The sequence below is a fragment of the Schistocerca gregaria genome, chromosome 3, assembly GCF_023897955.1.
Source record: "Schistocerca gregaria isolate iqSchGreg1 chromosome 3, iqSchGreg1.2, whole genome shotgun sequence".
NCBI classification, from domain to species: domain Eukaryota; kingdom Metazoa; phylum Arthropoda; class Insecta; order Orthoptera; family Acrididae; genus Schistocerca; species Schistocerca gregaria.
Genome location: NC_064922.1, coordinates 339098661 through 339121036, shown reverse-complemented (window position 1 = coordinate 339121036; position 22376 = coordinate 339098661). Strand labels below are relative to the sequence as shown.

The window sequence follows — 22376 nt, the reverse complement described above, 5'->3', positions numbered from 1 at the left end:
AAATAATGCATTTAGAATCGCTAGCCACTAGCTGAAATCTGGATTTGCGTAAGAAAATCTAAAGAAAAACGACTGATTGCTGCACTCTGTAATTTATAAGATGTAAATATGGCGAGATACTTTTTGTTATATATGCTATGTCTGGTACTTTCGTAGAGTTGTTTTAGTTAGTTGTCATACGTAAGCAACTGGTTAAAAATCGTGAATGTTGGACCCAGTTTGATGGTGGGCCGTGTGTCATATTCAGCTGGTGTACAACATAAATTAAGCGATGTGTTGGTGCCGTAGATTCACTGAGCATGATATTGCCGAGAAGATCTGGTAACAAGACGTTCGAACTGTAGACTTCCAGGCCAAAAATGTACCGAGGGGACAAAAATGTTAATAAGATGTTATCTGTTGCAGTCACTTACAGTTTATTTAGCTTATTGTGAGCAGCAGCTTAAGGTCTATTGAAACGCGAAGAATCTCGAAAAGACAGATGCCAGCAGCAGGCTAATGAGCGTTGACAGCACCGGAAGCAGCGTGTCAGACTCCTAGAGTTTTGGTTAGCACTTACTGTAACGTTCCGCTGTGTCTTCATGTATCATGATGAGTCATCTGTAGAAATAAAGCCTTGCCTCTACGTCGAAATTTCCGTAAATACGTGCAGAGGATTCTTTTCGTCGCCTGAGAATGCTAAGCTTACTGTTAAATCACCATAGCAACTATTGTTTTTCTCGTCTTAAAAAAACTGTGTTAAAGAAAAATTTACAGTGATTATTGAAAATGACTATTGACCTTACGGATAACTAAACAACCACTTGCTGTACTTTTTAAGCATCTGGCCATATCAGCTGTGTGTGGTATAAATAATTACACCACAAATGAGCCGGCCGCTGTGGTCGAGTGGTTCTAGGCGCTTCAGTCTGGAATCGCGCGGCTGCTACGGTCACAGGTTCGAACCCTGCCTCGGGCATGAATGTGTGTGATCTCCTTAGGCTAGTTAGGTTTAAGTAGTTCTAAGTCTACAGGACTGATGACCTCAGATGTTAAGTCCCATAGGGCTTAGAGTCATTTGAACTACAATTTGAACCAAAGCTGTAAAAATACGAGAAAAGGGTTTAGTGCCCTCTGAATCTTGTTCAGTGGCATGCCTGAATAAAATCCCCTTTTAAACTCCGTCGTTTCGAATAAAATCTTCCAGCTTTCGTCAGCTATGTCAGTCATCTTCATCAGGAGGTAAACTGGTGACTGCCAGGGCTTCTGCCGTGTTCCCCTTACGTAGGCAGTGTTTCAGTGTCTAGAACCATTCACAGGACGACCGCAATACCGCATGCGCAGGGAGGGGTGTTGGCAGTTCGTGGAAGGCCTGGCTCACTTCAGTGTGGGGTGCACGAGAAATGCGGGGCTCGCAATGAATTTGTGACGTGACGTCACGCTACTCGGCCTCTTCTCCACACATCGCGAACACTCGGTTCCGTACAGCGCCCACGGGAAATCAATATTTAACTGAAAATGTACCCACTAAAGGACTTAACTTTGTCGTGTGACATCAGAAGCTAGCATGCAATTTAAAAGGGAAGCCATGAATTATTTAAATCGTCTGAAATAGTTGCTGACTGCCCGTCATAGACAGCTGCTGACACTCGTAAGACCTGCAGTGTAAAGTACTGTGATGAACACCCCCTTGTCCCGAGGCAAGGCCCATGAGGAAGATTCTATGGCACATACGACAGATGGCGCGAGGGGCCGGCGCCATGTTTGAAACTGCCGCTCACATTCTCCCTACTAGTCTCGAGCATCTGCCTTTGCTCCTGCCCCTGCTGAGTGCCCAGAGTCTGCCCCATTGCTTACTTTATGTATACCCCTGATCCCTGTTACAATTATTGTTGTTTATTCTGTTCTCGGCCGCCTCGTTTGTAACGAAATCTAAATATGAATAGACGAGTGTCACATTGCATTTTGAGTCCATTCTGTAGCCAAAGTTCATCAACGACCAACTGCTCAAACTCCTTCATTTTATATATATCGTGTGCTTAGTAAAATGCTGAGTGACATTGTGAATCGTCTTGCCTCTGCAAACGCTACCTCGTTCGCGGAGGACACGACACAACAGGTACTCGACTCGGTGTTTGTGATGTCCTCATCATTTCATCATCATCATTCGTGACAGCGGCTCGAGTGGACTGCGAAAAAAATTGGACTGTGTAAAAGTTGGGACTTTGTACGGGCATTGATGACCACGCAAGTTGAGCGCCCCACAAAACAAGACATCATCACAACGGGTACTGGAAGGCGTGCAGGGTTTGCAATGGGGCGTTACATATATCTCGGATCTTCGAGGCAAGGTGGATGAACGATCTCAGTCAGTATCTCTTTCTCACGCGGAGACAGCTCTCGACAGTTCGAGTGTTTTATTCTAAATAGCGTGTTCTGAAAATAGAAAATATTTTCTAAATAAAATAACATCGTTTATGTTGTTTATAGCACTGTCTCTGTGTTCTCATTGTTTAGCATGTCTAGTGTGTGTGAAGAGGTAATTTCTAGCATGGATCACCTTGGAAATGTAACTAGAATTTTATGTGATTTATCTGTGGCATTTAAAACAATTTTATATTTTCGGATGCCATGTGACGAAACCTATAAATTTTTGACATGTGGTTTCCACATACCTTCTAATGTTGCTACGCGTTGAATTTTCCTAGACAAAAAGTTGATGTATGTATGAAACGTAAAACACATTTTCCTTAATTTTTTTTTTCAAAATATAGTTATTCTTGTGTGTGATGGTGCCAAAGAGCAGTGTACTCTTCCGTAAGCTCATACGTCAGCATTGAAGTACGTTCATACTACAGCGTTCAGTTACATGGCACTAGACTAAACAGTATGGAGCAGGAAGGAAGAAACATAAATAAGCACACAAGTAAATATTATTGTTTATACTTGTTTATTCTTGACCTTAAATGCTTACAAAGATGCTAAAGTGAAGTCAACACTACATTCTGATTTTTTTCACGATATGCATTAATTGATTGGAAATGTATGTTTTAAGCAGACATGATATTAGGGCCACTTGGTATAAGAAGTTAGCTAATAAACTATATTTGGGGAAGTCTAACACACTTATGTACATCTATTAGATTTAATAGAACGGGCTTATTGGTGAAGTATTCCCTAACTCGTAAAAATTCTAAATCATAAAGAGAGAAGAGAACGAAAGCGCGCCAGTGCACTGAGCTTTTAGATTGGTTTGAAGTATATAATGGATATGAGGATACATTCACTACTGTATAATTTTTTGTGAAAACTGGAAATGATGTATAGACGCCAAGGAAATTGAACGTTAGATACACAAACATTTAGTGATAATATTATCAGATGAGTTCTGCTCGCTATCACTGGGACAGGACAGTAGTTGAGGAAGTTGTCATTGTTTGGGATTTAAGGGTACGAGTGTCAAAGATTATATACATTAGTAAATTTATCAAAGTCTTAGTAAGTTTGTCACACGTTTTTCGTCTAGAGAGGGGAGGCTGGACTACTGGGACTGCGGAGGTCGCCCCCTGTGGAGTGACGGAGGAGCGTCTTCAGTGCGCCGGCGCGTTGCCGTTGTCTGGGAGATGGTGGCGGTGGCTGAGGGTAGCTGCGGTGTCGGCGTGCGCGGTCCGCCTACTTGCCGAAGCAGGAGACGGCGTTGAAGGCGCACTGCTTCCAGTAGGAGCGCTTGCGCTGCAGGTCGCTGACGTCCATCTGCGCGCGCAGCCGGTTCACCACCTGCTTGGCGAACAGGTAGTTGATGAGCGCTGTCTCGATGGAGCCGTCGTCGTCCACCAACTGAAACAGCGCGCGACTTGCCGTTAGTCACTGCCGGGCTCTACCAGCAAACAGCTGACATTCTTGGGAAACTAACAATAAAAGAAGCAATGAAAATGACATGCAACATTTAAAAGAATGCAAGATCAAAGATATTGGCGATCAGTTACAGAGGCTCGAAAGCTAGCGCGGACTTCAGTGCCAGATGCTTTTAATACGAGGGGTGTCCAATAAGTACACCACTGGCCATTAAAATTACTACACCACGAAGATCACGTGAGACAGACGCGAAATTTAACCGACAGGAACAAGATGAAGTGATATGCAAATAACTAGCTTTTCAGAGCATTCACACAAAGTTGGCGCCTGTGGCGACACCTAAAACGTGCTGACACGAGGAATGTTTCCAACCGATTTCTCAGACACAAACAATAGTCTACCGGCGTTGCCTGGTGAAACGTTGTTGTGATGCCTCGTGTAAGAAGGAGAAATGCGTACCATCACGTTTCCGACTCTGATAAAGGTCGGATTGTAGCCTATCTTAATTGTGGTTAATAGTATAGCGACATTGTTACTCGCGTTGGTCAAGATCCCATGACTGTTAGCAGAATATGGAATCGGTGGGTTCAGGAGGGTAATACGGAACGTCGTGCTGGATCCTAACGGCCTTGTAACGCTAGTAGTCGAGATGACAGGCATCTTATCCGCATGGCTGGAACGGATCGTGCAGCCACGTCTAGAAAATGGTTCAAATGGCTCTGAGCACTATGGAACTCAACTGCTGTGGTCATCAGCCCCCAGAACTTAGAACTACTTAAACCTAACTAACCTAAGGACATCACACACATCCATGCCCGAGGCAGGATTCGAACCTGCGACCGTAGCAGTCGCACGGTTCCGGACTGCGCGCCTAGAACCGCGAGACCACCGAGGCCGGCGTCTAGATCCCTGAGTCAAAACATGGGGACGTTTGCAAGACAACAACCATCTCCACGAACAGTTCTACGACGTTTGCAGCAGCATGGATCATCAGCTCGGAGACCATGGCTACGGTTACCCTTGACGCTGCGTCAGACAGGAGCTTCTGCGATGGTGTACTCAACGACGAAGCTGGATGCACGAATGGCAAAACGTCATTTTTTCGGATGAATCCAGGTTCTGTTTACAGCATCATGATGGTCGCATCCATGTTTGGTGACATCGCGGTGAACGCACATTGGAAGCGTGTATTCGTCATCGCCATACTGGCGTATCACCCAGCTAGATGGTATCGAGTGCCATTGGTTACACGTTACGGTCACCTCTTGTTCGCATTAATGGCACTTTGACCAGAGGACGTTACATTTCAGATGTCTTACGACCCGTGGCTCTACCCTTCATTCGATCCATGAAAAACCCTACATTTCAGCTGGATAATGCACGACCGCATGTTGCAGGTCCTGTACGGGCCTTTGTGGATACAGAAAATGTTCGACTGCTGCCCTGGCCAGCACATTCTCCAGATATCTCACCAATTGAAAACGTCTGGTCAATGGTGGCCGAGAAACTGGCTCGTCATAATACGCCAGTCAGTGCTCTCGATGAACTTTGGTATCGTGTTGAAGCTGCATGGGCAGCTGTACCTGTACACGTCATCGAAGCTCTGAGTCAACGCCCAGGCGTATCAAGGCCGTTACTACGGCCAGAGGTGGTTGTTTTGGGTACTGTCTTCTCAGTATCTATGCACCCAAATTGCGTGAAAATGTAATTACATGGCAGTTCTAGTATAATATATTTGTACAATGAATACCCGTTTATCATCTGCATTTCTTCTTGGTGCAGCAATGTTAATTTAAAGCCATTATGACTATATTTCGACCGTGACTGTATCAAAAATTATGAAAAAGTTTATTTAAATAACCGCTACCAGTCACAAAATTTTGTGACTGGTAGCGGTTATTTAAATAAACTTTTTCATAGCAATGTTAATGTCCAGTAGGTTAATTCAACACTTTCCTTCGCGCGGCCAATTTCGGTTTAAAAAATTCAGAATTTATTGCGGGACATGGTGGAATATTCTTGCTTCAGCTCCTATAATTTCATGAAGTTCCGACAGACGGCCAGATGGCGGCGCCATACTTCTTTTAAAATGGCGTCTGTAACGAAGATGCGATTCAAGCCCAGAGCTGTCATGGACTTTTTTTTTGCAGGAAACCAGAGCGTCGCAGATATTCAAAGGCGCTTGCAGAATGTCTACGGGGACCTGGCAGTGAGCAAAAGCACGGTGAGTCGTTGGGCGAAGCATCTGTCATCATCGCAACAACCCCGCGCAAACTTGTTCAATCTCCCACGTGCACACAGCTGTGACTCACGTGATGGAACGTGTGGACACTGTCATTCGAGGTGATGAAAACATATGACACTACAAGCTCTCAAACAAGTCTGCGCACCTGAGGGGAACTGACAATACTTCACTGAACCGTTCTTCCTTATCCATCCTACAGCCTGGATCTCGCCTCTTCCATCCGTTTAGTCGAATGAAGGATGCACTTTGCGGGAAGCAGTATGTGGATGATGGGGAGGTTACTGATGCATCAAGACGTCGTCTCCGACGTCGACCAGTGGAGCGGTACGATGCCCTCCCAGTAAGGTGGCGTAAGGCCGTCACATTGAATGGAGATTATGTTGAAAAATAGGTTTTTGTAGCCAAAAGAGCGGGGAATAATAAGGTGTATTGCAGTTCTGAATAAAATCATCTTGCTTTCAGTAAAGAAATTGTTGCATTTTTTATTGAACGCCCCTGTAACTGTGTCTCGGAATCTGGCAGAACATCCAAAGAAATTCTGATCGTATATAAAGTATGTTTGTGCAAGACACAGTCAGTACCTTCACTGCATGTTGGATAGGTTAATATACTGATGACCGTGTCACTAAAGTGGAGCTGCTATACACTGTTAACCGAAATTCCTTAACAAAATAAGAGCAAATAAATATTCTAGAATTACAATTAAGAACAGTTCCCAATATGAGTAATATCTTCCTCATACCCACTTAATAAAGGCAAGTCCTCCAGTCTAGATTGTATAAAAATTAGGTAGGTTCCTTTCGGAGTAAGCTGGTGAAATAGCTACGTTTTTAGCAATCATCTACAACCGCTCTCTCGACCAATGATCCGTACCTAAAGACTGGAAAGTAGCACAGACCACACTAATACACAAAAAAGAAAACAGAAGTATTTCGTTGAATGATAGACCCGTATCACTGGATGAAAATGACCTAGGGCTGAAAATGTCTAATTGCACGGATAATAAACATATTGCAGCCTGATTGCACCATGGTTTTCATTGTCAAAACTCGTTGAGTCTGTGCACCGCCACAAAAATAAAATTTTATAACGTGAAACATATGTTTTAAAACGAGCAACGGTTGATATTGTCTAATTGCACGGATAATAAGCAGATTACAGCCTACTTCAATCGTAGTTTCATTCTGAAACCATATTACTGAAATGGAATTGTAGTAGGCTTATGAGACACATACTTTATCTGCTATTATGAAGTGCCCTGAAGAAAACGACCTATTGGTAAGTAACTAGTACGAATTAAGAAATTATCGTTCTTGTGAAAAACAACTACCCCCTTATTTACAGCCGGCCGAAGTGGCCGAGTGGTTCAAGGCGCTACAGTCTGGAACCGCGCGACCGCTACGGTCGCAGGTTCGAATCTTGCCTCGGGCATGGATGTGAGTGATGTCCTTAGGTTAGTTAGGTTGAAGTAGTTCTAAGTTCTAGAGGACTGATGACCTCAGAAGTTAAGTCCCGTAATGCTCACAGCCATTTTTGAAACTTATTTACACGAACGAATGAGGAGGATCTCAAAATAATTCCATATTTCTGGATTCCATGACGGGTTTTGACGCCGTTCCTCGTAAGCGTCTTTTAATCAAATTGCATACATAAGGAATATTGTGCAAGAAATGTCATAGTTCGAAGTAATTGATGGGCAGTCGTGTAGTCAGACGGAAGTGATATCCAAGGTTTTCCCAAGGAAGTGTTACTTGCCTTCTGCTGTTCTTAATTTTTATAAGTGATTTAAGAGACAGTATGTACGCCCTTCTCCCAGAGTTTGAAGATGATGCTACAGTTTACCGTCTACTAAAGTTGTAAGAAGATCAAAATGAATTGCAAAATGATTTTGACAAGATTTATGTATGGCGCGAAAATGGGGAACTGACCCTAACAGTTAAAAATGTCAGATCTTCCAAAAGAATATCTAAAAAAGTTAAATTTCGGTTACACAGCAAATCGCGCAAGTTTTATTGGCTCAACTCTTACCAGATGTAACAAATCTACTGAAGAAACTGCCTACTGCCTACTTACTACTTACATGTCCGTCCTCTCTGCATTAGCGCTGCGTGGGATGGGATCTTTACCAGATAGGACTGACGAAGAACATTGAAAAAGTTGAAAGCGTTTTTTATATTATCGTAAACTAGAGGAAGAAATCTCACGGAGATAAGCGAGTTGTGGTGGCAATCATTAAAACAAAAGCGTTTTCCGTTGCGGCGAGAGGTCTCATCATGAAATTTTGATCAAATACTTTCTCCTCCGATTGCGAAAATATTTTATTGTCTCCCGTCTATCATCGGAATAATATCAGAGCTCGAACGAAAAGATTTAGGATTCGTTTAGCTCAAGCGTCCATTCGAGAATGGAACGGTCGAGAAATAGTCCGAAAGTGGTTCTATGAACCTTCCGTCAACCACGTAAATGTGAATTGCAGAGTTGTCACGTAAATGTAGATTTATGGTTCTGTCAGCTACTAATGTGTCATACATGTCGATGTAAGCTACATTTTTTGCATACATCAAACGGCAATTTCTTTGATCGCAGGCATCTTCATTTTAGCTGTTTTTATGTACAATATATTTCGACTTCAGAGTTAAAATTGATAACGTATTGTACATATGAAATGCAAAAATAAATGTAGCTAACAGAAAGAATGAATACAAGTTTTTAACAATAAAAACAGTCTAAGATCGCCCGTAACTGGTTGAAATTTGAAAATTATTTATCAGATGACCGCTGCATACAGCATCTTTACCGGCGCTGCATAGCGAACTGCTTCTCGCGACACTCTCTTTCCAGCCGTGGATTGTTGATAGTCTGAAGATGATCGTACCACGATCGAAACTGATCACCTGATAAATAAATTTTAAATTTTAACAACTTGCATTCGATGTTAGGCTGTTTTTACCTGAAAAACTTTTACTTCAGTTGTGATCGCAGTTATCGTAGGAACAAGGTTCCAAAACATACAAAACAAATACAGCTGAAAGCTTTAAAAACACATTTGTCAAAGTGCTTCACAAAAGAGGTTTATAATGTCGATATTTTTTTGGTAGAAGTATGTAACTTGCTTTAAATGTTTACGATCTGTGCGTCACCACCGGTATAAAAGATTTTCCTTACCATAAGTCAAACCCTATACTTTTTAATTTCCTCCATATTGTCATCAGCTTATAGGTTCTTGACCCAAGGCGCTGCTAAGATTATAACAGGCCGATAACGTCAATACGAAAGTATAATAGACAAATCTCTAGTATAATGATATTATTGCTTCTCCCGAAACCGTACAGAGCAAATACAGGGAAACGCATTGAACATAAACTATGCAATAGTTGTTTAGCTTCCGCCCTACATCTGGCGTTGAGATCACGGGAGTAAGAGAGATTATGTCATATATGGAAGCATAGTTACATCTTTCGTTGTTCGCTAGGTAAATGAAGAAGATCAGAAAATGACCTGCAGAATGGACTGCACAGTGACTTGCGAAGCAATACGTAGCTGAAGAATACCCCCCTACTGCAACTGAAAGAGAAAAGAGTATAACTCGGCTTTACAAGGATCTGGTAAAATGCAAAAAATAGTCTCCCTAATGCTCAGTAAAAGATGGAGAAGTTAGAATGAAATAGGTTTTCGTCAATGCAGTTTGTCGAGTTTGCTAATCACACTAGACGCCTTCTCTCAAGTAAATGTCAGAAATGCTCAAATCGTGGCAGAAGGAAGCATTGTTAGTGTGGTGAATAATAACAAGCAAGTCATAAAGCTAATTAATCATATTTTGTAGAATTGTCTTCCTTTCGCCTCGGCCACGTCGGACAAACGGACCCGCCCCATCTCCATGTGGTTCCCAGGATTAGGCACAGGTTTTTAATACTGACACTGTACCTTGTTTTGCAAGTTCAAAGCTTTTCGATATGTAATGATGGGAGCAATCGAAACGGCGTTTTAAATAAAGAAATTTATTAAGCTACCTAGACCAAACGTTCATAAAATCTTCAGGTGGTCCCTGACGACAATGTTCTGCTCGTGACGCTTGGCCGTTACCTCCTCCATCACTTCATTTGTGTCGCTATACGTGCAGCCATAGCGTTGAGTGGGTGACATGCGCACCCGCTGGAGACCACAGTTTGCCACTGGGCGTCGCAGCCACGACTACCACCACCTGCACAGTGGCTGTAGGTACGGCGACAGAGGTCAGATGATGGATAGGGTAAGAGCCGACGCACATACAATGCCGACACCAGCAGAGCAGAAGTCACCACGAACCATCTGAACCTATTTGTCAGCACAATCTCCGATCAAAAAATGTTCAAATGTGTGTGAAATCTTATGGGACTTAACTGCTAAGGTCATCAGTCCCTAAGCTTACACACTACTTAACCTAAATTATCCTAAGGACAAACACACACACCCATGACTGCAGCGCCTTAGACTGCTCGGCTAATCCTGCGCGGCCATGCAGAAGACTTGTGGCCTATGAAGCGCAAAATAACCTCAAAGTATCCTACAAAAGCCACCTAAGCTGCAGCGCGATATTTTGAATACCCTCTCGCGCTTTAGTCGGTCTTAATCGTTTGAAGGTTATTTCTTTTATTGCTAAATTAGCCATGAATGCTAAACATACTTCGTTTTTGCACATTCAAATTGTGAAATTAACGTTTGTGTAAATTTCACGTCACAGTTATGCTGATTTTAACATTGTAAAATTAACAGTAAATCCGTTTTGTTTCTCTGGCATCCGTACTACGAGACTACGAATTCTGCCTCGGGCAGGGATGTGTGTGATGTCCTTAGGTTAGTTAGGTTTAAGTAGTTCTAAGTTCTAGGGGACTGACGACCACAGATGTTAAGTCCCATAGTACTCAGAGCCATTTGAACCATCTGTACCACGTGAAGCCGTCAGTCTGTTCGTCACGTTATTTGTAATGAGAAACTGTCTGGTCTTTCTCTTGCACGAATCATTTCGCATTCATCTACCAGTACATTATTTTGATCTTTCTGCAAGTGAAGCTTACTGGCAGATTAAAATTTTGTGCCTAACCGGGGCTCGAACATGGGACGTTACATCTTTCACGGACAAGCGCTTCACCGTCTGAGCTACATAGGCATAACGGGCGACCCGTCCTCTTACCTTTGCTTCCACCAATACATCATCTCCTACCATCTGTGAAGTGTAGAAGGTAAGGGACGAGATAGTGGCGGAACTAAAGATAAGAGGACGAGCCGTCGGTTAGCTCAGGTGGTGGAACGCTTTCCCACGAAAGTCATAACGTCCCAGGTTCGAGTACCGCTTCGGCAAACAAACTGGCAGCAATTTTCATATCAGAGCACTCTCTGCTGCAGACTGAAAATTCATTCCAGCTTCCTACAGTTGCTTACAACCTCCGGTGGCAGTGCTTCCCTGTACACCAATGCATTGCCAGCGAACAATCTTACAGAGAAAGGAAGTTTAACGTCCCGTCGAAAGCAGGGTCATTAAGGGCGAAGCACAAGCTGGTATTACGGAAGTATGGGGAAGGAAATCATCCACGCCCTTGTCAAAAGAACCATCCTGGCTTCTATTTAGAGCGATTTAGTGAAATCAAGGAAAACCTAAAGCTGGGCCGGCCGTTGTGGCCGAGCGGTTCTAGGCGCTTCAGTCTGGAACGGCGAGACTGCTACGGTCGCAGGTTCGAATCCTGCCTCGGGCATGGATGTGTGTGATGTCCTTAGGTTAGTTACGTTTAAGTAGTTCTAAGTTCTAGGGGACCTCAGATGTTGAGTCCCATATTGCTCAGAGCCATTTTATGAACCTAAAGTTGGATCATTTATGTACACATACCAAACAAAGTTTTGCATCATCCCAATATGTCGTGCTGTTGTGTTGCTATTATCTTTATTCCTGTACCGATCGGAAGATAATCCCTGACGTTTGTAAATACACACACAGATACCACGGGCGCTTTATGCGGGTGGAACAACGTACTGGAATGATTTGCACCTTAGCAGTTGAAAGTAAAGCTTTAGAGACGTCTGTGGAACAGTAGAGGGAACATCCATCATGCCAGGAAGGATAATCGCAACCAGTGACCAAGTTATGCGCAGACATGTGCACCGGAGTCAAAGGGATGTGGTGCGAACATGGAATCGGTTCAATGAAACTCTTGAGCGAGCATACCACAAAGGCCGTCCATGGTCGACAGGTGCACACGATAACCGATGTCTACGACTTATTAGTCAAAGTAACCCTAGGCTGAATGTTTCAGATCCGAACTCGGCATTCCAAGAGGCTATAGGACGTGATGTATCGCAAGAAACTGTAGGAGATGATTTCATGAAGCGAGTCTCCATTTCCGACGACCATGTCGACCACCACATCGTACGTAACAACACCATAGACTGTGTTACACATGTCGAAGATATCATGCAGAATGGATGACCCAGGATTGGTGTCGGATGTTGTTTGCGGACGGAACTCGGATCTGTTTGTACTATGATAATCGCGGACAACGTGTTTGGAGACAACATGTAATATCGAACACTTCAAGCACTGTGTCCCACTAGTGCAACACGGTGGTGGTGGTGGACTGACATTGTGGATGGTAAAACGTGGGGCCACCGTAGATCTCTATCGGACACGTTTCCTGTCTGCTGGAATCGTTGACATAATCTTGAGATCACACTTTGTGGCACACGGAGGGCCCGTGCTACGACCTGCTGTGTTTGACCAGCCTCCAGTCGCCATAGTATTCTAACCCTGTTGTTCTTTGAGCCATTTTCAACACACAGTCACCATTAGCACGTCTGAAAACGTCTACACACTTACTCGCTGCACCATACTCTGACATGCAGCAGCAGACCTCTGCGTATGTGGACTGCTGCCAGCGCCACCGTGCGACGACAACAGGTCAAATGCACCGCATGGTCATATCCCGAGGTGATTTAAACCCGTAAACCGCCTACCAGAGCGTTGTTTCACCATGTATCAGCATTATCCTTAATTTATGAGCATGAATGTAGTTGACCCAAACGAATGCCGCTAACTACACAAGTGACACAGTCGGATTTTCAAGTTTTTTTACCATACTGGTACACTTTCTTCTGAGACAGAGTTGCAATACCATAAGAAAAATTTATCAATCCAAATTTCGAAAAGCCAAAGTCGTCGAATTCTGTGGAATCCCCATCATAATCTCTAATACCATCTGCAAAATACGGTTTAGAGGTTCTCTTTCTTACAAAACAGCTTCTGTTTTTTAACAAATAGTTTGCTCTTTAGTTGTGAGCCTAGTGACGTATGACAGCCTTTTGAGGAAACGACAATGGGTAAACAACGTCGCGATAACAGTAGCCTCTCTGCAAGTCGTTGATTACACACCAGCTTGTAATTAGTCGTGCTGTATCAAATCGCTCTGTGTGTGTGTGTGTGTGTGTGTGTGTGTGCGTGCGTGCGTGGGCGTTGGTGTGCGGCCTGTCAGTAGCCATCAGCTCGCGAATCGCCAGCGCGCTCGCGATATTTCCAATACCGACCGCGCGCGCTTCAATAGAGGCGAGCGATCGGCAAAAAAAAACTATAGCCTCCGCTGTGTTCTGTTCTGTTCCATGACCCATAAATCTCTGACAAATTAACTGTCGTTCATTGTCGCGAGCGCATTCAATTCGCCCGGACTTGTCATTTGCATTCGGCGATATTATGTGCGTACACAAATGAGTGACAGCTAAGAAGATACAAACGTTGGTGGCCGATAACACGCGTATTCTCTGAATGCGCGCGTTTATGCAACTAACGCTCATTGTGCACAGTGTATCGCTGCGCTAGTGTATTGTGAGGATCTGATTTAGGCCTACGATGTCCAACACGTTGACAATGGCCCCTTGTAATCAGCGAAGGAATGTTACGTTTCATTGGTGGTCTAGTGTTAGAGGCGGCGAAAGCCGAACAGTGGACAATACGCCTCGGTGTATACGAGGAAATGAACGAGGACCCCTTCTCCGTCTCCCTCAACACCACCACCAACCCACTTGTTTCGTAGTCATCCGAAGACAGCTTCTGCAGTTGTAGGTAACCTCGGACTCGACCCATGTCTACGGTTTTCACGATTCACCTAAAACCATTTAATTCAGAAAATTAAGATCATTCATAGGAAATGAGCCGGTTTTCTGCAGAAAAAAAACAAGGAAAATAACTTGTGAGAAACCCTTAGTAAAAGAAGGGACAGGATGCCAGGATACGTGTTAAGACATCAAGGAATAACTGACATTTCACTAAAGGGTGTCACAGAGAGCAAATTGTAATATATCTTATTTTTCTTCTATAGTTATGTTTTAGGCACTTGCGCCTGTTCCATCATCATTTTTCACTGCCACTTCGTTCTGGGCCTTCTTGCGTCTCTTGCTATCCTCGGCTGGTAAAGCATGCCCTGATGTGGGATTCTCTCTACACTCGCCGTCTGTATGTTTTCACAATATTTTATTTTCTTCATTCTTTTCAATAATACTATAAATATCTAGTTGATTCCTAATGTCGGTATTCCTTATATGGTCTTCCCCGTTAAAACTTCTTAATTCCCTGGTAAACACAATTCTTCTGATTGTAGTTAGATTTATAACGCGTTTTTGGATGTGTGACTCACTTCTTTATAGTAATATAGGTGCAGCCATGGTTTTATAAAACTTTAATTATATTTCTTTCCGTAATTTGTTTTGGAATAATTTGTTTATCATTAAGCATGGAATATATTCAAAAAAATAATTGAGGGGTTTGGGTAAATGATGCTCTGACGTCAATAAGTTGGCACAAGGTAGGAATTCATGACAGATGCATCGAACAGGCAAACTACAACTGTTTGAATCTACTTACTGTAGTCAACGCTTGGTCTTCCCCTAAAATTTTTGCACCCCGCCCCCTCCTCTCCACAAACACACTATTATTATTAGATTAAGTATTCCTTCATTCCACAGGATGTAGCGTACGTAGTTGTCTCATACGGGTGTCCCGTCCCCCGTCTGCCCCAACACACAGTTCTATTCAGTACCGTCTCATTGGGTATATGATCAACCCATCTAATTTATTCTCTTCTTAACTTTCCTCCAAAGCTACACTGCAGATAAATACATTCAGAAAAGATTCCCCAAAACTGAAATTTACATTGGATGTTAAAATGCTTGTATTTTCTTTTGACTGTCTCTCTATGTTTTATATCCCCGTTTTTGTGCCATCGTCATTTATTTTGGTGCTCAAACTGTAAAACTCATCTACTACTTTCAGCACCTCATCTCCAAATCTAATTACGTCAGCGTTATTTAATCCGACTACAGTTCAATTTCCTTATTTCTCTTTTACTGATTTTGATATTGTAATGTTTCGTCAAGACACTATCCAACCTGTTCAGCTGATCTCATCGTCCTAGCAAGAATGCAAGAATTACAGTGTCGTCGTCAAAACTCAAAGATCTTATTTGTTATTCGTTGACTGTAATTCCCTTTCCAGACTTCTTCCTTTCATTTAATATTTACTACAAGTACAGATAAAAGGCAATAATTTACAACTCTGCCTCATTTCCTTTTCCGTTACTGCCTGTTTAGCATGCCCTTCGGTTCTTCCAACTCCAGTTTGGTTTCTTTATAAGCTACAGATAGTCTTTTGCGTTCTGAATACTATATATGATACTTTCAGAGTTTCAAAGAGTGGATTACAGTCAACATTAGCGACAGCTTTTGCTACATCTACAAATGCTATTACTCAGTTTCATTTTTCTTCAGTCTATGTTTTAAGAAAAGTCTTGGGGTCAGTACTGCCTCGCATGTTCCCACAGTTCTCCAGACCTTAAATATTACAGACTCGCAGCCGTTGTTGTATTCGGTCGACAGTGATGGACTGTGGAAATCCGGAAAATATACCCGACGCTTTCTTTGCGCAGCTCTAACATTAATTAGGTACTGTACCAAAGAGGGGGAAACTTGAAAAGGATACTGTTTCCAAACTTATTTTATATCCAAAAGGTACATCTCTGCACATGTGTTCCTTGTCACAATTTTGCCTACTAAATTCCACCAACAAGCCCTGGAAGCCGGTAATAGGAATTTTGAAACACCCTGTATATTTGAAAACAGAAATGCCTATGACGCAAATGTTTATTCTAAATTAGCAATTGCCGCTTACTTTAAGGACACTAGGTGACCGTTATGTGATATTAAAATGAAGGGCGACGTCATACAGATTTGTACGAAGTACTTCAAATTTTCGTCAGTAGCACAATACATACTAACAAGTTACTCAATGGAAGATTAGAACGGAATAATTTAGGTTTGTTAAAAATTATCGATTGTCGAATGCTTGTTCCATTAATAAAAAAGAGACTTAAGGAATTTCTATCTAATAATAACAAACATAATTAGTAACAACTTCAACCTGCCCGGAGAGCTGCGCTTGTTAAAGCACCACTCGTGCGGTGGCTCTGGCGGATTAAGGACGAGGCTCAGTATGCTGGCTAGCCTGGATGTGGCTTTCAGGAGGTTTTCCACATCCAACAAGGTGAATACTGGACTGTTACCTACATTCCATCTCAGTTACAAGATTCGCAAAAATTTAGAAACCTTCTGCACCCTTTTACATCAGTCATACTAAGTACACATGTCCAGCTCTGGAGAGTAACGGCGACAGGAGGGGCATGTGGCCACCCCTTAAACTAATCATGCCGAATTCGTTAATAGCCATGCTGGACCTGAGCAGATGTGGGACAATGGGACAAGAAAAGGAAGTAATTACTGACCACTTGTCCCATAAAATAAACTGGATGATACTGACAAGGAGACAACACAGCAAACGGATTTTTGTAATTTTATATATTTATCGCACTTGAAGTACAGATCGCCAACAACAGTCACGCAAAACAGTCTGATACAACTCTCAAAAATTCTCCAGAAAATCTACTTTGAAATTTTAGCAGTGTCTTTAATACCGTAAAGAAAGGGGGATTTTTCGACAGGCAGTGTGGTTTTGTGCCAGTATGCTTGCTTGCCACGTGGACCGCCTGCATTCGATTCCAATCGTGGTAAGGTTTTAAATTAAGGAACATGTTCTACTGTCCTCCCTGTGTAGAATTAAAATGAATAACTATGAAAAATTTAAATTGTAATGTTTATTTTAAACGGAAACTATGTTTCATTAACTATCTTTAATATAAGATTAGTAATTAAGAGTTTATACTTGCAATAAATTTTTGTGTGCGAAGTGTAATCTATGTGCCAAATAAAGACATATTGCAACAACATGTAAGTAAGATTATTCAAATATACAACGCACATAATGTTGCGTATTAATACAACTTAATCTTCCTGCAAAAAGGCAACAATTATGAATACGTAAACAGCGACTGATGAATAACTAGCAGTTAGGCACCATGTGATGGCAGAATACCAATAAATAGTCAGAAATACACTACTGGCCATTGAAATTGCTACACCAAGAAGAATTGCAGATGATAAACGGGTATTCACTGGACAAATATATTATACTAGAACTGCCATGTAATTACATTTTCACGCAATTTGGGTGCATAGATCGTGAGAAATCAGTACCCAGATAAACCACCTCTGGCCGCAATAGCGGCCTTGATACACCTGGGCATTGAGTCAAACAGAGCTTGGATGGCGTGTACAGGTGCAGCTGCCCATGCAGCTTGAACACGATACCACAGTTCATCAAGAGGACTGACTGGCGTATTGTGACGAGCCAGTTGCTCGGCCAACATTGACCAGACGTTTTCAATTGGTGAGAGATCTGAGGAATGTGCTAGCCAGGGCAGCAGTCGAACATTTTCTGTATCCAGGAAGGCCTGTACAGGACCTGCAACATACGGTCGTGCATTATCGTGCTGAAACGTAGGGTTTCGCAGGGATCGAATGAAGGGTAGAGCCACGGGTCGTAACACGTCTGAAATGTACTGTCCACTGTTCAAAGTGCCGTCAATGTGAACAATAGGTGACCGAGATGCGTAACCAATGGCACCCCATACCATCACGCCGGGTGAAACGCCAGTATGACGATGACGAATACACGCTTCCAATGTGCGTTCACCACGATGTCGCCAAACACGGGTGCGACCATCTTGATGCTGTAAACAGAACCTGTATTCATCCGAAAAAATGACGTTTTGCCATTCGTGCACACAGGTTCGTCGTTGAGTACACCATCGCAGGCGCTCCTGTCTGTGCTGCAGCGTCAAGGGTAACTGCAGCCATGGTCTCCGAGCTGATAGTCCATGCTGCTGCAAACGTCGTCGAACTGTTCGTGGAGATAGTTGTTATCTTCCAAACGTCCCCATCTGTTGCCTCTGGGGTCGAGATGTGGCTGCACGATCATTTCCAACCATGCGGATAAGATGCTAGTCATGTCGACTGCTAGTGATACGAGGCCGTTGCGATCCAGCACGGCGTTCCGTATTACTCTGCTGAGCTCACTGATTCCATATTCTGCTAACAGTCATTGGACATCGACCAACGCGAGCAGTAGTGTCGCGATACGATAAACCGCAGTCGAGATAGGCTACAATCCGACCATTATCGAAGTCGGAAACGTGATGGTACGCATTTCTCCTCCTTACACGAGGCATTAAAACAACGTTTCACCAGGCAACGCCGGTCAACTGCTGTTTTTGTATGAGAAATTGCTTGGAAACGTTCCTCATGTCAGCAAGTTGTAGGTGTCGCCACCGGCGCCAACTTTGTGTGAATGCTCTAAATATCTAATCATTTGCATATCACAACATCATCTTCCTGTCGGTTAAATTTCGCATCTGTAGCACGTCATCTTCGTGGTGTAGCAATTTTAATGGCCAGTAGTGTAAATGTGATAGGAGCTGAGAAACTGTTAACTTAGAAATGGATTTCTGGCTAAGTAGGAGCATGTTAGCCGTTGAAGGGCCACATAAAGAACGAAATGAGTGGCCGTTGCGGTACTTCCCTTGTGGTCGATTTCCTTCATTGGGACAGCCGCACACAGTGGCCACCTGTTGTGCGCCTGGAATTAGCTTTCCCGCGACACACTGGGGGTTCCCTGAGCCTCTCCCGGGACGGATTTATCGCGCACAGCGCTTTACGAGCCGCCCGGCCGTAACGCGGGGCTCTGAGGCTAAGGCGGCCGAGCGACAAATGCATCTCCGCGACGAGCTGCGCCCCCGGGGCGTTAACGAGCCGCCATTACTCCGGCCTCCTTATGGCCCACGGCGCCTCTACTCTGCGGAGAAGGAACAGCACGCTGCGAGAGTCCCTCGGTTCGACTGCGTTAGCGGCGAGCACTCAGTATTTCTCGTAGATATAATACCCTGGGTGGTTCTGTCATGATGATACAAATACACAGGGAATACCGGTCGGGAGCAATATGCCGTCCAGTCGCACATACACTGAGGTGACAAAGGTGGGATAGCGATAAGCAGTTATACAGATGGCGGTCCCGGCGGAGGTTTGCGTCCTCCCTCGGGCATGGGTCTGTGTGTGTGTGGGGGGGGGGGGGGGGGGGGGCGAGGGGGGAGTGTTTGTCCTTAGGGTAATTTAGGTTCAGTAGTGTGTAAGCTTAGGGACTCATGACCTTAGTAGTTAAGTCCCATAAGATTTCACACACATTTGAACATTTTTGAACAGATGGCGGAAGTATCGTGTACACAAGATACAAAAGAGTAGTGCATTGGCGGAGCTGTCATTGATGTGCAAGGATTTCCAAAATGATTATGGCCGCCCGACGGGAATCGGAATGGCACTTGGAGCCAGGCGCATGGGACACTTCATTTTGGAAATCGTTGGGAAATTCAGTATTCCGAAATCCACAGTGTCGGGAGCGTGCCGAGAATAAAAAAATTCCAGGCATAACCTCTCACCACGGACAACGCAGTGGCTTTCATTTAACGACTGAGAGCAGCGGCGTTCGTATAGAGTTATCAGTGCTAACAGACAAGCAACACTACTTGAAATAACCGAAAGAATCCATGTGGGACCTACGACGAACGTGTCCGTTAACGACAGTGCGGCACAATTTGACGTATGGGCTAGGGAAGCGAACGACCAACGAGAGCGCCTTTGCTAGCAGCACGACATCTCCTGCGCTCGTGACCACTTCAGTTGGACCCTACATCACCGCAAAGCCGCGGCCTCAGCAGATGTGTCCCGATTTCAGTTGATAAGCACCGATGGGAGGGTTAGAGTGAGGTTCAGACCCCACGAAGCCATGGAACCAAGTTGTCAAAAGGCACTGTGAAAACTGGTGGTGGCTCCATAATGGTGTGGACTGTGTTTACATGGAATGGACTGGGTCCTCTGGCTATGTTCGGCTACATGGATACCACTTTAAAAATCATGGACTTCATGTTCCCAAACAACGAAGGAATTTTTATGAATGACAATGTTGTATGTCATCGGGCCACAACTGTTCGCGACTGGTTTGAAAAATATTCTGAACAATTTGAGCGAATTATTTGGCCACCCAGATCGCCCGACAGGAATTACAACATTTATGGGACATAATAGAGAGGTTAGTTCGTGCACAAAATCCTCCATCGGCTACGCTTTCTCAATTGTGGACGGCTGTAGAAGCAGCTTAGTTCAGTATTTATGCAGGGGACTTCCAACGACTTTCCGGCCGCTGTGGCCGAGCGGTTTTAGGCTCTTCAGTCCGGAACTGCGCTGCTGCTACGGTCACAGGTTCGAATCTTGCCTCGGGCATGGATGTGTGTGACGTTCTTAGGTTAGGTAGGTTTACGTAGTTCTAAATCTAGGGGACTGATGACCTTATCAATTTGTTAGGTGACTAGAATGACGAAGCTTCCTATTTAACCAGTTAAGTTAAGTCTCATAGTGCTCAGAGCCATTTGAACTTTTTTTTAAATGCTCTATAACAAACCACGGTGGGCAGTCAGTTCCCAAGTTATAATTTTTTTGTAATGATAGTGGAACTTTATGGACACCCTGTACTGCATTCGCCTAAGGGTATACAGTGAAGATAAAGAATAAAGATACCGTTATCAGCCCTTGATTTGTAAATCAGCCGCTGGTGCTGAGAATCTAAGAAATTAATAATAATTCATAACTAACAAACGAATACAATTGAAGACCCCACCTAAAAAACGGGGTAAATCCATTTAAATAGAAAATTTGTTTGTGGCAAATTCTGATGGCCAGCCGTCGGAGAGGGTTTTACAGTTAGTGGTAACGGAAATAACGTTCGAATCTGTCTTCTCACGGAAAGAATGTGGCAAGTCCACGGTTTACATCAACTGTTTGTAATACACCTGAAGGTCAGTTGGGTTTCGGCTGGAGACGTGATCGGCTGAGTTTCTTACTCTGTGTTGCTTTTTAAAGTAGTAGTGTTTAATTTGAAGTGTGATATAAGCGTGGTTTTCTTATGATCTTTAAAATGTAAGGTTAAGTACAAGATGGAAGTGAGATACCATCTGTTAATCACTCAGCTAAAAAGAGAAAATGTTATGACAGAATGTTTGTAGGGAACTCAGGGCAATGTCTCATGAGCTAGGCAGTGACTGAAAATGCTCATTGTCTGCGTACTATAAACAAATCAACCCCATGAAGCAGGACACCTTATCAATTTGTTAGGTGACTAGAATGACGAATCTTCCTATTTAACCAGCTTTATTTCAGTGAGATTAATTGCTCGTAGGAGGCCTAGGCAAGACGATTCAAATGCCAGAGATTGCTCTTTATGATACATTGTAAGAATCAAACGAAATGATACAATGAGTGAAATTCCTGTTTGCCGATAGGTCTTCATTGCTTTGCATGGAATTATCGTTTTGCTGTTCCAACATTCATCAAATGCTCAACAGTGATGCAATATTTTATACTTACGCTCAAGACTTAGGGAATAAAGGAGTGAATGAAACTATTATTTTTGCTTTATTATGTGAGTAAAATCCTTGATGCAAAAGTAATGGTTCTTGTAATATTCTGTGATTCGTGCTCAGGACAGAATAAAAACTATGTAGTGTTCACATATCTTCAGGATCTCATTTATACCATTAAGAGATTAGATAGTGTCGAAATAGTATTTCCAATAAGAGGACTCTCTAAATTTGAAAAAAGTTTGGATTATAAAAAATAAGACTATTGCAGAGTTACTAAAATACTTCTGAAACCGCAAGACTGAATCCAGTGCTTTACAAAGTCACTGCTGTTCAACAAGAAAGTATACGAGAGTGAACGACCTTCTTAAAAGCATGTTACAAACCGAAGTGTTCTTTCAAGACACGACCGCTCAGAGAAGTTTTGATTT

The 22376-nt window shown here is 43.2% G+C and overlaps 1 protein-coding gene across 1 annotated transcript in view; it reads right to left on the bottom strand.

The window, feature by feature from the left end:
• Positions 1–2912: 2912 nt before the first annotated feature.
• LOC126354341 (prohormone-1-like) overlaps positions 2913–22376 on the bottom strand; it is a 259993-nt gene continuing 240529 nt past the window's right edge. The window contains exon 3 of the mRNA XM_050003911.1: positions 2913–3816. Coding sequence (XP_049859868.1) covers positions 3652–3816 — 165 coding nt within the window. The 3' untranslated portion in view covers positions 2913–3651. The remainder of the gene's footprint in view (positions 3817–22376) is intronic.